Source organism: Pelobates fuscus, chromosome 3 (genome assembly GCF_036172605.1).
Source record: "Pelobates fuscus isolate aPelFus1 chromosome 3, aPelFus1.pri, whole genome shotgun sequence".
NCBI classification, from domain to species: Eukaryota; Metazoa; Chordata; class Amphibia; order Anura; family Pelobatidae; genus Pelobates; species Pelobates fuscus.
Genome location: NC_086319.1, coordinates 135,671,594 through 135,688,427, shown reverse-complemented (window position 1 = coordinate 135,688,427; position 16,834 = coordinate 135,671,594). Strand labels below are relative to the sequence as shown.

Below are 16,834 nucleotides of genomic sequence, written 5' to 3'. Positions count from 1 at the left end.
TCATGCATCAGAGGCACATGGTGAGAACAATGGATTAAGCACATGGTGAGAACAATGGATGGCGGCCATTTTAACTCACAGACATTGTTGTGACTTTTCTACACGGCGCCATCTCGCTGGTATTGATACCGGAGAAACTGACGGAAGTAAAGCACAGAGAGATGGACACAGGTTTCTTCAGGAAGGAAGAGATTCTTTATTGGATCACCGATCGGGACTCAGAGGGACTAATGTCACCAAAAATACAGCAAGTTCTGAGCCCCGGACAATAGTGCAGGCTCCTTATATAGGCACATAACTCCTCCCATATTAAGCTCCACCCGCACACTCTTGACCAATCAATACAAATAAGAATTAACTTCCTGCTTGACCGCATGGCTTGTCCAGCACAATGGAGGAGGGGAATACTACATCCTGTATTCTTGCACATGCTCCGTACACTACTGATCGTATCTTGCCTCGTGCAACCAACTGATCGATACGTCAGCATATGCACGTACACATGCCACGTGGTAATCTCGGCCTACTAAATTTATTTTACCGAGATTCCACCACAGTATTTGGCACACAAAGACATCGTGTGAGTTAAACTATACAACAGGGGACACATTATACAGTAATTATTTTTTATATAATCTGTATATGTTCTGCGGAATCTGTATTAAACTATCTTCCAAACTACTGAATGGATCTGGGTGAATTTTGGATATGTGGTTCACCCAGATCCCCTGGTTCTGAGGATATATATGGGTTTATTGCATGTTTTGAGATCCCTGTGATATGTTTTATAAAACTGTATTCCTCTGCCTGTGATAATGAGATTACCCATTGTGTTCAGTAATCCTATTACAGGCAGAGGGGATGATTTTGTGTGGGAGTGTCTGTGTGTATTGTACCGATTGATTGGTTGTCCCTCCCTGTGGGCGGACCTGTATTTGCAACAACTGTAATAAAAACCAGGCTGGGAGTGCCAGCCTCAGTTCCTGCTTAACCCTCAAAGTGAAGTGTTGTCTCATTATTGGGGGAGGATTTATTGTATGCTGTTCCAGTTGGACTGCTAGGAGTGTAAACCTATTTGTATGGTTTCCTATTCAACTGTCTACAGCATTCATATGCTTGAGAGGATTTATACGCTTCTCTGATTCGGTGGTTGTGGTGTCTGCTGCAGTGCTTGGAGTCCTCAGGAAACGCTAGGAGCATCCTTCAACGGAGGTACCCAGGCGGGGTGCCAGGCGATCCGTTACATAGGGCAATAGCTGCTTGATCCAAGGAGACTTCTGACTGCTATTTTGGGGTCAAGAAGGAATTTTTTCCTAGTTTGTTGCAAAATTGGAAGCGCTTCAGACTAGGTTTTTTGCCTTTTGGATCAACAGCAAAAACATGTGAGGAAGGCTGAACTTTATTGACACAAGTCTCTCGTCAGCTATGTAACTAATGGTTTAGTCTGATCAGGGTGCAGGCTCCAGCAACACAAGTCAAGTGATGCATGTCCCTGTAAGCTTGTATGCAGCCAGTTTTTGTAAAACAGGACTTTACATAGTGCTTTAACAAACTAAATTAAATCTAGAAGCCATTAGCCTGAAATATTTTAATACATACTTCCAATAAGTTTTTTATTTTTTTTTAAACCAAGAATAATGTTGGGCATTAAGCGGCGTTTAACTGGGTTACTGATAAACAAGCTTGTGTCAGTCGTGTAGGTTTTCCTGGGAATCAAAGGCCATCTTTTTCCTGCTTCGGGTGATCCAGATTTTTAGTTGCCTTAAATATCCAGAAGTATTTAGCACAAAGTGTTTTTCCTTTACATCGTTTCAACCTCCCTAAGGTGAAGAGTTGGATTTTACAATGCTTTCAAGTAGCTTACTGGATTAATTTGTTGGAGGAGGGGGAGTGATTGCAATAAAGACAACTTGAGTAAAAATCGTGAAATTTATTTTAACACACTTTAGTATGTTACATGTTAATGTCACTTTGAATTTACGAAATAAAAAACAAAACCCCACAAACACTCCAATGTGAAAAATGGCTATTAAAACAAAAATATCAAAGTATTCTGTGACAAAAACCAAGTTGACACAGAACAAAGATGCAGATTATTTTCCATCTTTCAGAGACAGTCTCCACTTCCAGAGGTCTTGAATTATCTGCAGTGGGAACAAAAAAAATTAAATCATCCACATTGGATTAGAAAATACAGGCGGTAAAATAAACCATAAGTAGAAAGTCTAAAACAGACAGCTATGATATTGCTGTTTGTGCCAAGTTTTTCCTTGGGTTATTTGTTCTTAAATAGGTAAGAAAATAAATACATTTACCTTTTGATCATCAGTCCTAAAACAATTCTTCACATAGTTCACAAACTTTGATTCCAGTTTTGGAAGGCTTCCACCCTATAAAGCAGATAGTTATTAAACGTAAACTAACTGAAGTTCTACTTTACTGCTACATAAGTTTTTGGCGAATTCCAAGCTTACCTTGTCTAAAGAAGATTTCATTTTTGCTTTAATTTCTTCAAGTGTGAAAGGTGTTTTGGGAGTCCTTGGTGTTACGGGTTTATTTGGTTTTACTTGTTGCTCAGGCGTCTGGAAATATAGGAGACAATCTAACTATAGAGATGGCTGTAGTGGTTTTGAAGACCTAGAAGCACTTTTCTATTTTTTTCTTGCTTAACCCCTCAAGGACGGTGGATGTACTATGCAATCCTTGGGGACCCGGCCCTAAATGCTGGCAGCATAGTACGTCCAAGGATTCTCCTGAGTAAAACAGTACCCCTCATGTACAGGTTTTTTGGCGTTTTTAAAAGTTACAGAGTCAAATATAAGTCTTGCGTTTCAGTTTCACATTGAAATTCGCCAGATTGGTTACGTTGCCTTGAGGCTATTGTAGCCCAGGAATGAAAATTACCCCCATAATGGCATACCATTTGCAGTATTAGACAATGTGGCAGAACCAACCTTGCCACTGTGAACTGGAGAAACCTGGTTGCTAGCCTCCTGCCCTGCGACTATGGCCCTGGGGTGTATTAACCCTGTAAGAAGGGTATTTGGGCACAATGGATGTTTGTATGCTGTTCCTGGCCCTTTAAATACTGTGGAGCAGTATTACAACTTTTAAACTGGCACTTTGGATGCAGTCAAAGTGCCGAAGTCGTCGAAGTGGCCGCCATTACAGTCGAACACGTGGCGGCGGCCATTTTAATCCAGTCGAACGCGGTGACCTGTACCTTCCCCTACCCTTCGACACTGCGGCTGGAGGCAAAGTCCCTTCGAGACACCACCTCGCTGCGAGTTCCCATGCCAAGCTATTTGGATTATACCCGTTTTATTATGTATCCTACCACTGTTAATGGATTCACGAGCATTAATGGTACTCTACCATGGAATCCCCTGTTCAGCTAGCCCCGCTTTTCTCTGACCCTCATTCTCCACTCTTATTGCCCATAGCTTTCTACAGGGTCTCGCCACCTGGGATTTCGGACTAAGTTTGATTATCCAGCATGTTAGTAACTGTCATTTTGTGTACAATGCATGCAAACTCAGTATATGTTAAGACGCTATATTACTATGTATGTTTTTGCAACCTGTCCTCTTTTGCATCAGAAAATAGAGATTGACAAAAAAAAGAAGAAAAAAAAAAAAAAAAAAAAAAAGGTAGTGTTAAGCCAGATTCCAATTTTCACCACCATGATGGATCTTATGATTGACTGCAATAAATAACATTATGGTTACCTGGAGGCCTACCTGGAATAAATGCCAAAAGCACAACAGCAATTTTAAAATTACCAACATAACACAACTTCCCCTTATGTTTAAATCTAGGGACTTCATTTCTTATGGACACACAAAAAAATATATAAAAAAAATAAAATACCTTTGGAGATTTTGCAGTAGACTGTTCTGTAGCCTTCCCGTTATGATTTGACTTTTGCACAGATTTAGATTTTGGAATCTAGATATCCATAGAAGCATAATGAGAAGAGAATAAAAGGAGGGGGAAATCTAAATATCACACACTTTGTTTCAACACGTTTAAGAATCAAAAGTTGTCAGAAATGGCATTGAAAATAGATAAAGTGTGCTTTTGTATCAAAATTCAGTGTAGTTAACAGAACAGTATCCACCTCTGACACAAGACCAAACTTTGTCAAAGCACCCAACACCTTGGGCCCACTAGTACATTGAAATGAAAAGAATTGGGAAATTAATTCCAGTCCAAGCAAGGATCAAGCAAATCCAGCACTCCCAAGCAACCAAGTCCTGCAGAATCTTCTGAGCAGAGGTATCAACTCTGGAAGATCTACTCAAGAATTCCTGCATTACCGTTTCCTTTAAACTCTTATTTTAAAATAGTGTTCTATTCCATCTCCCTCCCTATACTATCACTACTTAATTGATAACTATATCTCCCATCCTGATGTTCTGTTTGTTTTTCTTAAAGTTGGTATGATCATGTCATTTTATGTTCATTCTCTAAGACTTTGTTAATTGTTTGTTTAGCTAGTGTTACTACTCTCACTGATAATCTAGTACATTTATGTTCATGGTTTATGACTTTCACCTATCTGATCCTTTATATCTTTTTATCCCAAAGTTCTCTCCTTTAGTTTTTCATCTCTAATTAATTACCCAGATAGCCCTATGTCTCCCCACCCATAATAGTGTTTATTTTTTCTAACCTCAGACCTTATATTTCAGACTGGGCCCCTTAAAACAGCATTAACACCCAGCACTCCCAAGCAACCAAGTCCTGCAGAATCTTCTGAGTAGAGGTATCATCCCGTCATTTGAAATACATTCAATTCGCCTTTTCAAACCCTTCTCTGCTAACATTGCTGTTATTTATCATCCCCCTGGTTCCCCTCTTATCTTCCTTGACCACTTTGCTGCCTGGCTACCCTATTGCCTCTCTAACATTCCATCCTTAATTCTAAGGGACTTCAATATTCCTATAAACCCACCTTTGACCTCGGCAGCCACTAAACTACTTTCAATTACTTCCTCCCTCGGGCTATCGCAGTGGGCAAATTCTCCCACCCATGTAGCTGGCAATACCCTTGACCTAATCTTCACTTATGCATGTACAGTATCTAATATCTGCAACACTCCATTTCCACTCTCTAATCACCACCTCTTATCATTTGCTCTCGTGTACCCCCTCACTCAACAACCTCAGCCTAACCCCCCTCAACTCAGGAGGGACCTTAATCCTCTCCTCTCCATCTCCACATATAACTCTACTCTTACATCTGCCTTGAACGATGCAGCGACACTCCAAACAAGCACCTCAAGGAGGACCCGCCCCCAACCGTGGCATACTAAATCAACACGCTACCTGCAAAGATGCTGCCGTTGTGCTGAACGCTCCTGGAGGAAGTCTCGCACCCAGTCAGACTTTCTCCATTATAGATTCATATTGTGTTCATACAGTGCAGCCCTTGCCCTTGCCAAGCAGTCCTACTTTTCCTCTCATTAGTTCCCGCAACCCCAGGCATCTTTGACACCTTTAATTCTCTTCTTCGCCCTGCTGTGGCTACCCCCCACACCAGGGGTAGGCAACCTTCAGCTCTACAGATGTTGTGGACTACATCTCCCTTGATGCTTTGCCAGCAATATGGCTGTAAAAGCATTATGGAAGATGTAGTCCAAAAAATCTGTAGAGCCGAAGGTTGCCTACCCCTGCCCCACACTAACCTTACTGCTGATAACAGCTTGTTCAATCTTGTCAGTGAAGTAACATGCAAAGGAAAGAATTCTCCCCTCCTTGCCATTCTGTTTCTCAGCCACACATAGATCATGCCTTTCCTACCCTTCAGACATTCTCCCCAGCTACTGACCAACAGGTGGCTGCTCTTCTTTGCTCCTCTCGCCCCACCACTTGCCCACTCAATCTTGTCCCATCTCACCTTATCAGATCTCTCTCCACTTGTCTCGTGCCTTCTTTAACACATCTTCAACTGCTCCCTCTCTTCTGGCATTGTCCCTGCTGACCTTAAACATGCCCCTAGTACCTATACTAAAAAAAAAAAAAAAAAAAATCCCTCGATCCATCCACCCCCTCTAACTATCGTCCCATATCCCTGCACCCTTTTTCCTCAAAGCTTTTGGAAAGACTTGTCTTTACCCGTGTGTCTCATTTCCTCAATTCCAACTCTCTCCTTGACCCCCTTCAATCTGGCTTCCGCCCTCTCCACTCTACAGAGACTGCGCTTATCAAATTTACCAACGACCTAATCGCAGCTAAATCCAAAGGCCACTACTCCATACCAATTCTTCTTGACCTCTCAGCGGCCTTTGACACCGTTGATCATGCTCTCCTTCAAACTCTTCAGTCGCTTGGTCTCTGTCCTCTCGTGGTTTTCCCCTCTTATCTCTCCCAACGCTCAGTGTCTCTTTTTATAATGATACCTCCTCCTGTCTCGGTTGGAGTCCCCCAAGGCTCCAACCAAGACAGGAGGAGGTATCATTACCTTGGTCCCCTTCTATTTTCTCTTTATACTGCCTCTCTTGGCAAACTTATTACCTCTTTTGGATTCCGCTACCACCTGTACGCTGATGACACCCAGCTATCTCTCTCCTCCCCAGACCTCACCCCTGCCGTCCTGCAACATGTCACTGCTTGCCTTTCTTCCATCTCTGACTGGATGTCCTCCCGCTTTCTGAAACTCAATCTCTCAAAAACTGAGCTCCTTGTCTTTCCTCCTCCTCCTCCTCCTAATACTGATCCTCCTCTTTCGCTCTCCCTTCAAGTTTGTGGTACCAACATCAGTCCATCCTTGCAAGCGCGCTGTCTTGGCGTCATACTTGACTCTGGTCTCACCTTTGAGCCTCACATCCAGCATGTTGCTAAATCCTGTAGATTCCATCTTAAAAACATAGCCCGCATCCGCCCCTTTCTTGCACCAGATACTCCAAGGAGCTTGTCCATGCTCTAGTAATTTCCCGCATGGATTATTGTAACCCTCTCCAGCCGTACTGCACCCCTACAGTCCGTAATGAACGCTGCTGCTAGACTGATTTTCCTCTAGTCATTTCTCTCACACCTCACCCCTCTGCCAGTCCTTACATTGGCTTCCTGTATGCTATAGAAGTCAATTCAAGGTACTAACTCACACCTATAAAGCACTCAACAACTCTAGCCCCTCTTATATCGCCTCACAGATCCATAGGTATGTCCCTTCTCGGTCTCTCTGCTCTGCCCGTGACTACCTCCTGTCCGTTGTCTGCACCCGTACGGACAACTCAGGACTTCTTGCGGGCGGCTCCCTTCCTATGGAATAGCCTGCCTACCGCCATCAGACTCTCCCCTAGTCTTGCATCTTTTAAGAAGTGCCTTAAAACCTCTCTTTAGGAAAGCTTATTGCCGCCAAGACTAACCCCTACCTCACATACCCATCTCTTGTCCTCTCCTAAAGGGCAGCCCCCCCTTAGTTGACTGCAAATTCCTGTCCTAATGTGTTTTGTTCCCGTAAGTTTATTTGTAATTGTCCTATTTATAGTTAAATCCCCTCTCAGAATATTGTAAAGCGCTACGGAATCTGTTGGTGCTATATAAATGGCAATGATAAATAATTACAGTGTAATATACTACACATAATTGTATGTTACATTAACAGGTCACTCCAGAGCGATTAGCAATAATGAGGGTCTTCAGTTACCTTAATTGGAGTTTCTTCATCTTTCTCTTCATCGTCCCTAAATGACAATGGTTACAATGTTTAGGCCATTACTACAGTACAAGAACAGGCACTGCAGTAACCATCACATGTTCAGACAGACACTTACTCTTCAAAATCATCATCCTCGTCATCTTCCTCTTCTACCTTTGCCTTTTTCTGTAAAATGTATTTAAGTATTAAGTTTCAAGCCAAATACTTAAGAGCAACTCAAGCAATGATGTAACATACCTGGGGTATCTTCGATGCATTTATAGAAGCAGCACGCTTTATTGTTTTTGGATCAGCTGTGCTCTCTTCCTCATCAGAAGACTCCAGATCCTCTTCTAAAGCTTGAAGAGAAGAATATTGGGCAAATATTGAAATTGTATGTGGCTATATCCCGTTATAAAATGTAATCAAAAGACTACCCCCTCCCTTAGCTCTCCCCTTCACGTAACTCAGTAAAAGCCAGAGTATAGCAATGTCTTTAGCGGAAGTCGACCAGGTTTAGTCTAGAACTCCAGCTTGGCCGCAAGCTCCACCTCAAGCAGGTGAATTAATGCCACTGTTTTGACCCCCTTACCTCAAAGAAAGCCATTTGGAGGGAGGCACAAGACCTCACTAGAAATAATTGTTCCCTGAGAGCCACTTTTCTTGAGCCCACAGGAACATCCGTAAAATGACCGTTGTACAGTGCTGCGTAATATGTTGGTGCTTTATAAATTCCAGAAATAAAATAAAGAGAAGTGTCTATAGTAAGCTAAACTAAGAATCGTTCCATTCTCATTTAGTGAAACACTCGGTTATTCACTAATGTGAGCTTTTAAAGCGAATTTATAATTTGATGTCAGAGTAGCTGACCAGAAGACACTTTTCAGTTTGAATCAAACTTGAATTCTCAATTCAGTGAACAGCCCCCCTACTAACATAATTAAAAGTGAACTTTTATTTAGGTCATAGCTTTTTGGCCAATTGAGGTCTCAGTACTTCATTAATCCATACTCAAAACTAAAATATGAAATGCCTTTTACAGCCAAGTCACAAATAAAACTCCCTTCCCCTTATAAACCAGTATAGACTCAAACACTGCAAATACTACCTTGGAGGTAGCCGGTTTCTCAGAGAGTACCTGTGCTGCGCACTACAGGAGAATAGGGAGATTAATAAGTGTTGTGTAGCAAGGAGGGTTAGGGCTTTAAAAAGCACTGGTCTGATTTTATGCTTTGATACAATCTACAGCCCTGATGGACTGCACCTAAAACAGGATAGGTTGCCACATTCAGATGTTGAATTATGAAACTTCCATACAGCCAAGAAACCAGCGATCGTTTCCTGCTCTTAGGGTTGTAAACAGAGTGTAGGTACAAAAAAAAAAAAATAATAAAGGACAACACACTTTTTACAAGATTATTTAAATGTTAAAATTAACTTTAACATTCACACTTCAGTTAAGGACCACTAAAGGCACCCAGAACACTTAAACTCAATGAAGTTGTTAGGGTGCAGTGCCCCCGCCAATATAAAACTGCAATGTGAAACACTGCCATTTAGCAGATCGGCAATGCTTCTGTTTACATACAATTCTAGTGACTGTTGAAAGTGCCTTTAGTCATGAGGTAGGAGGCGGGCAAGCAGGCCCCTCCAAAAACTCATGGCAAACTCCCTTAAATGGGTGAGTTTGCCACACCTGGAAAAACCCACCTCAGTCGTAGCAAAAACCTAACACACCTAAGCAACAAACTAAGCTAAATTGTAATTTAGAGGGAAGATTTGTACTGCCACCATATTAAGAAAAACAATTTATGGTGAGTAAAAATGTCTGACATATGGTGGCAGTACGTATGGGATATAGCAAGATTACCAATCGGATGGGCATTATGCCTAAACAGCTTGAAGTACCTACGCCCCAACGCAATTTTAGAGGCAGAGAGTACATCTAGCCTAAAAATGCTAGACATTTAAGATGCTAAAAGCTGACCAAAACTTTCATAGAAGTTAACAGGTGATCTGATCTGAATTTGGCTGATATTGATAGGTACATCTGAAATGCCTTTTTTTTTTTACTCTAGAATATGCCATCTAGTTCCAGCGGGGAGAGGGCATAACTGGAAGAATGGAAGTTTTAGGATGAAACAACTTTCACCCTGATGGAATATAAGAAATCCCACCGAAGATGATATATCCGAAGCACGCTTACTCTCTTGGCAAAAGGTAATGGCCACTAAGAATGCTGGTTAAGCTATAGCATATTAAAAAAGAAACCACCTCCAAAGTAAAAGGGGATCTGAAAGAATGAAGATCCCAGGAGGGAAACAGAACTTCCTGGGGGGCCCAAGAAGCCTATTGCTTTAAAGAAACTTCTACCAGTATATACAAAGACCAAACCCTTCTCAGAAAGAACTTTGGGAATACAATTTGGTCTTAACGTGGAAACACCCAACCTGTGGAAATTCCTGCAGGAAGTGTAAATTTTAACCAACCGGACAAATTAACTAGAAGACAATTACGTTCCTTACAGCAATGTAGAAACTCTACCCAAATCCTCACGTAAAAGTTAAGAGGCGGAACGACTAGAAGATTACATGCAACAAGTGGGCTCTGACTCATGAAGACTCAGGAGATGAAGGATCCACCATGCAGTTGCCCTACTGTCAATAAGAACCTACTTAACACTTCCAGCAGGATATCCTGTCTTCCAAAAGAGTTTGAGATTGGAAGATTCCCAAACTTGAAATTCATCTCCACCAAGACCGAAAACGGGCTTGTGTTTGGCCAGTATGGAAAGACTGTCAGGACCGCTGCTCTGTCCGTTCACCTCTTTTGAAGAAGTCTTGGGAACAGTCTAAGAAAAATTTAAGCCCAGAGAAATACTTTTAGATAGTTCATGTTGAATAGTTGGTCTCTGTCCTGTACACAGAAGCAAACCTGAGAATCTTCATGTTCTCCCCCTTTGCCATAAGGTCTATCCGGGCACTCAAAATCTCTGTAGAATGTGAACATTGATTATTTCTATAGACCATTACTCTTAATCCCAAATTCTTTTGCCGAGGTGTAGGTGATGACATTGTCGACACATGAGTGGAATGCCTGTTGATGTGAGGGAAACAGTGTCGTGGTCTGAACGGATTGTAGTAGGTCCCTCAATCAACGAAGATCTGAAGAACTGCCTTAAGAGCTCTGAAATTAGTAGACAATTTTTCTTAGGACAAAGAACGCTGGCACATTTAGACGAGCGACGCAGTCTGTGGAGAAAATGACTCCCTCTACAGGCAGAAAGGACAGACTAGTCAGAAAAAAACAAAGCTTGACGTTAGCCACCAGTTTAGCCGATCTTCCGTTTTTTTTTTTTTTTTTTTTTTAAAGAGAGTCTGGGAGACAGAAATCCAAGATTTCCACATTGACTCACAAGAGAGAATTTTCTACTCTAGCGGCCAAATCCAGATTTTGCTCAGTTGACTGCAGGAATTTAAGATGTCAGACATCCCAGCAATCTCATTTATGTTCTTATGGAGGAGTTGTTGCTTTATTAATAATTGGACCTTTAATTGGAGTTCAGTAGATGCTGAGGCAACGTTTTAAGATTAACACGAACCTAGAAAAAACAACACACGTTTCCTGGAGAAGAAAATACATTATAGTCTTCGTATCCAAGAGTGTTGCTGTAGCGCTCTGCTAGCTACCGTCCCGATAATCAAAAACTAGCGAATGTCTCATTCCCTAAAATATGCTATTATGGGAGTGTTTTGAAGAGAAAAAAAAAAATCTACACTTATGGCATATTTTCTGAAAACTTCGTGAGGGGGTGAGCGTCTGCTCGGCTCAAGTCGGGAGGACTGCCACTCTTGGCACCGTTCCTTTGGGCGCAAAAGGAGTGGTTTCTGTGACGTTCCACCTGTGTATCTCTGTGTGCGTGTATCTGTATCTGGGTGTCACCGTGTCTGTATATTTCCATGTATGTCAATGGGATATGTGGGGAAAGATCTGATCTATACACACAATGAAATTCCTTTCTGCAGAATCAGTTACAGAAGCTTCGATTAAACCAATTATGAATTTAAATTAATTGGTTCAAAGGAATGATCAGAGTTTGATAACCAGGAGATTCCTACGAACTTCGTAATTCGTAAAACCACACCTCAAACTCCTTGAATCCACATGATTTCTGTAAATAGAGTTTCAGATGTTCGGAAGAGTATGTATTGAGCAGATTTGAAAAAAAGCAAGCAGTGCCCTATTTAACTAGATCAAGAAACTAGTGATTGCAAGTAGGTTCTACTTTAAAGCCAGGCAAGAGACATATACAGTTTCCCTAATGCATCCTGGGAATGTTAAGTGACTCCATTGAATGGTACTCCAGTCATCTACCCCAAAGGGATGAAACCCTGCAGGGGAAATTAACCTGTGAACCCCAAGTCTAAACCCACTGTGCTCTATCCACACTTCGTATAGAAATGCAAGATTACACCTACAAGCTTCTTGGCGTCTGAAATGCCAAACCATGTCGGACCTAGTTCTACTTGTCTTGAGGCAAAGATTTTCTTCCTTTTTAGAGATCGGTTATAAAAGATACCCCTTTTTCCTAATTGGAGTAAACAGGGGACTGAAAAGGATGCTGATCTGCTGTCCAAGCTTAAGTCACCAGGATATAAGGGAAACAGTGGATCAACCCACGATCTTGGCTGTCATGGTCAAATTGTATTAGTCAAATCCATATAAAGTATGTGACAATCACAAATAAAACAGGAAACGGACGAGCTGCTTATCAGGAGACTTAACCCCTTAAGACCGCAGGGCGTTCTATGCCGTCCCTATTTGGGCGGCTCTAAACGCCGCAGGGCGGCATAGAACTTTCCTGGGTGGTCTTGCCTCCTACGTTGCTGGCGGCACATGGCTGCTGCAGATCGTGGTCGGGGGCATGCATAGCCCCCCAGGCAGCCCCCTGTGCCCGGGGACCGCAGCCTGCAGCTTCCGATCGCAGTGACAGGCTGTCACTGCGATCGGTATTTACCATGAGTCAGCTGATAAAAAAATAAAAAAAAAAAAAAAAATATCGGCTGACAGGTGGAGCAGCGGCATTTTTACTCTGCAGATCGCCCCCGGGCAGTCCCCCTGCGGTCAGTGACTGCTATCTGTAGAGTATGATCGCAGTGACAGCCTGTCACTGCGATCAGAGTTACTATGTGTCAGCCTATTGGCTGACAAATGTAACTACAGGCAATTACTGCGGTCTGCAGGAGGTGAACACAGTGACAGCCAGTCACGGATTAGATACATACCAAAATACTATGATATACAAAACTGGAGAGAAGCTCCCACCAAATTTGTAGTGGTTGTGGGGTAATACAGGGCCTAAGCCAGATAAAAGAGAATAGAGAGGGCTTGAAACAGGTCTGCAAAGAGGCACACCTGATTCCAGTCCTATTACCCTAATGGAAATTACTGAGTAAAAGGTAATTGGCATTTAGTGCCTAATATACATATGCATAGAAAATTAAACACTTTGTTGTCCAATACTGGATAAATGCATCTAAATATCCCAGACACCAAAGAGAAAAAAATAATGAAAAAAAAGGGTGATAGTAAGTATAAAAATAGGACCAACTGCTGGAGCTGATGTATACAAAGTGTATTAATGACAAAATAGCCAGATAGTGATACTGATAAAGTGGAAACAGTATCTAAGGGGAGATATGCAGTGTATATAGGTCGATACAATAAGGTAACCCTAGTCGTACTGGCCAAGTGGCAACAGAATGGGTATATCTTATAGCTAGTCAAGCTCAAAGTAATGTAAATCTGTCTATGTGGCTCTAAGTACAGCAGAATCAGATGAAAGTCATGATCGGGGAAACTGACAGTGGATACCATAAGAAATTGCTCTCCCCCATTATGATAGTCTCTGATAGCATCTAAATGTAGGTAACTGAGCACAGTTGTATCCCGATAGATTCAGGGCATAAGTATCAAAAAGTAAAAAACGGCTTGAATAAACCAACATAGTGTAAAGTATATAAAATCTGAAGTAGATATTTATTAGATAACCCCCCAAAAAACAGGTTCTAGGCTTAAATGGCAGATAAGATAGTGCACTGATGAATCTCTGGGTCACAGGATAGATTATTCAGTACTGTGCTGGAAGAGTCCCTGGCAAAAAGAGCCCGCTAGAAGGGATCGAGCAACTGGATCCTTATCATACTTGTATTGTCTGGTATCGCTCAAGTATGCTGTGCTAAGCGTAAGGAGTAGTTAACAACCGAGTGCTTATCATGCTTGTGGTATCCAGTATCGTTCAGGTATGCTGTGCTTCAACTGGAGGAGTATCAAGAGCTAGATCAACCCATATCTGAGAAAGCACAGCATTTGGCTGCAGTCTTAATGGGTTAAATAAGCTCCATTAACAATTGTAAACAAAGTTAATTTTTGGACACCACTGCACCTGCCAGCAAAAGACATACCGAAACCCAGCAGTCTGGAAAGATAGTCTATTGACGTCTCAGCCTTCTTGAAGACAGGGTTTTTAAAGCAGCTACTTCAGCAGAATTATATGGATTCCCAGTGTACCTGGAAGTGTAACATTTACCCATTTGATATTCCCATTTCTGCATACAAGATCTCTCCTGTGCTGGGACAAGGAAGAACAGATGTGGGTTTACCAGGGGAAGCCCTTTAGAGGTTAAAAGGGAGAGACTTCTTAATCACCTATCTAGCAAAATGATTGTCCCAATTAGGAAGCACAACCCATACGTTCTGCCACCATGTGACAGAAAAATCTAAATATATTTTTACTTTGTTCTCAGGGTCCACTGAGCAATGCTTCCTCCCACTTTTAGAAGTGTAAGCTGACCTGCAAGGCTTTGGCGCTAACACTCAACCAATAAGCTGGTCCAGCACAGCTGGTCTCATAAGAGCTTAGAGATGCTCCAGGACGGGAAGGGCCAGAGCAGCACCTGGCAGACCCAGGTAATAAAACATGTAAACCCTGAAATAAAAGCCACCAGCTACTTGCATTGGGGAGGGGATTGTAAAGCAGCAGGGTGCCCAAAAAAAAAAAATTAAAAAAAAAATTTTTTTAAAAGGACTTGCCTACAAGATGTTGCCCACTAACATACACCGGTCCTGAACCAGACTTCAATCGCAGAGTTACTGGTGGAGTAATTTCAAAGCCGCCAAGAGACACCTGAAAATATATACACACACACTTTAAAATCTTAGTCACAGTATACCAATGGCTCAATTAAATAATTTAGTTTAACTTCTCACTAGTTAACAATGCTGAATGTTTGAGTAAACTGATCAAGATCGCAGAGAATTGATTAGTGAGACTGGAGTGGCATGAAGTTAAGTCAGTGTTTATACAGTTTGTCACACCTCCCTGCATGTGACTTGCACAACCTTCCTAAACACTTCCTGAGAAAGTACCGTGAGGAATACAGGAACCTAAAATATCTGTTTAATCTATAATTTCTTAGTGCCTGCTCAGCCATAGCCTCCTAGAAGGAGTCTCCTTGTGTGATAAAGTTCAATTTACAAAGCAGGAGAAACTTTTAAAGCAAGTTCGCATTGAATGGAAAATTAAAACATAATTCAGCAGCAAGATGGCAGGGGCATGATCTAACCACCACTTAAGCTAAAGTGGTTTTGAGTCCTATAATATCCCTTTAAAATACTTAAAAGGCAAAGAAGAGACTACTTTGTAGTATGTCTTACTTCTGCTTGGCAAAACACTGAGCTACAGCTGTCAAGTTTTGTCTCTTCCCAGCAGTCACTAGCAACAGTAGGAAAAACGCATTTTCTTGCACATGTGCAAGAGTACAACAGTCTATGAAGCAACCATAGTCTCAGATACCTTCATTGAGAACCTTTGTAAAATATGCAGACCCCACAAAGTGACCAAAATTGAGGACTGGAATGGCATGCAACTGTTCAGGAAGAAATGTTTGATAAGTTTTATTACAGATTAGCAAATCTTTTGAGTATTCTGCATCAATTAATTTTTTTCTCCCTCGGTGTTGTTTTTAAATTACAAGTTCAAAACTTCAATAATAATTGAAGATTAAATACTATACATACCGTTGGTTGCACTGATGGCTTTAAGGATGCAAGTGATATTCTTATCATTTTTCCTTCATAGTTCATTCCTTCTGCTTCAATAATGTGCAATTCATCTTTAGCAGACATACCTAAACTAACCTATAAGAGAAGACCACAAAACTGGCTAAATGCAATGCTGCACATTTCAAATATAGTCAATGTTATTGAAGACACAGACAGACACTTTTCTTTTTAAATATTGCTTATCCAGTTCAGCCAACTGGCATTGTTTATATAATTACACATTCTTGAGCTACTTGGTTTTTTGGGGGGGTTAAGTTCTATTATGAGTGATCAACCCATTAACATGGAAAAAAAAAAAATCAGACCACCATTGAACCGTTTCATCAGTGTTGGAATTTATAAAGGGCCAGCTTATTCTTATTTAACCCCTTAAAACAGGAGGGCGTACTATTACGCCCTATTCTAAGCGGCTCTAAACACCGCAGGGCGTAATAGTACGCCCTCAGTTTTTTTTAAACTTACCCGGTCGCCGGCGATCCCACGCCAGCAATCGCGGTTTGAGGGGTGGGGGGGGGGAACCACTCCCAGGGAGTCCCCCGCAGCAGCTCCTGCAGGTAATGACAGGTAGTCCCCCTGCTGGCTGGAAATATAAAATATATCTATATATATATCTATATATATATATATCTATATATATATATATATATATCTATATATATATCTATATCTATATCTATATATATATATATAGTAAATACATTAAAAAAGGTTATCAAAAAAATATATAGATGTGTTTTATTTTGTTCTAACAACTGTACACATAGAACGAAATCTATACATACAGATTAATGTAATATTTTTTACATAATTCGGTATCTTAATTACAATTAGCGGGACCTGCCTGACAACCCATGCCAAAAGTATAGGGAATTTGATTTGCTAGCACTATATTTAACCCAATAACTTTCCAAGACACCATAAAACCTGTACATGAGGGGTACTGTTGTACTCGGGAGACTTCGCTGAACACAAATATTAGCGTTTCAAAACAGTAAAATGTATTACAATGATGATATCGCCAGTAAAAGTGACGTTTTTTGCATTTTTCTCGCACAAACAGCACTT

At 41.3% G+C, this 16,834-nt stretch overlaps 1 protein-coding gene across 1 annotated transcript in view; it reads right to left on the bottom strand.

Moving 5' to 3' along the window:
- Positions 1 to 1,915: 1,915 nt before the first annotated feature.
- NPM1 (nucleophosmin 1) overlaps positions 1,916 to 16,834 on the bottom strand; it is a 36,923-nt gene continuing 22,004 nt past the window's right edge. The window contains exons 3-11 of the mRNA XM_063445275.1: positions 15,725 to 15,844; positions 14,738 to 14,831; positions 7,904 to 8,004; positions 7,782 to 7,831; positions 7,655 to 7,691; positions 3,871 to 3,948; positions 2,475 to 2,582; positions 2,316 to 2,390; positions 1,916 to 2,144 (exon numbers count right to left, since the gene is read on the bottom strand). Coding sequence (XP_063301345.1) covers positions 2,094 to 2,144; positions 2,316 to 2,390; positions 2,475 to 2,582; positions 3,871 to 3,948; positions 7,655 to 7,691; positions 7,782 to 7,831; positions 7,904 to 8,004; positions 14,738 to 14,831; positions 15,725 to 15,844 — 714 coding nt within the window. The 3' untranslated portion in view covers positions 1,916 to 2,093. The remainder of the gene's footprint in view (positions 2,145 to 2,315; positions 2,391 to 2,474; positions 2,583 to 3,870; positions 3,949 to 7,654; positions 7,692 to 7,781; positions 7,832 to 7,903; positions 8,005 to 14,737; positions 14,832 to 15,724; positions 15,845 to 16,834) is intronic.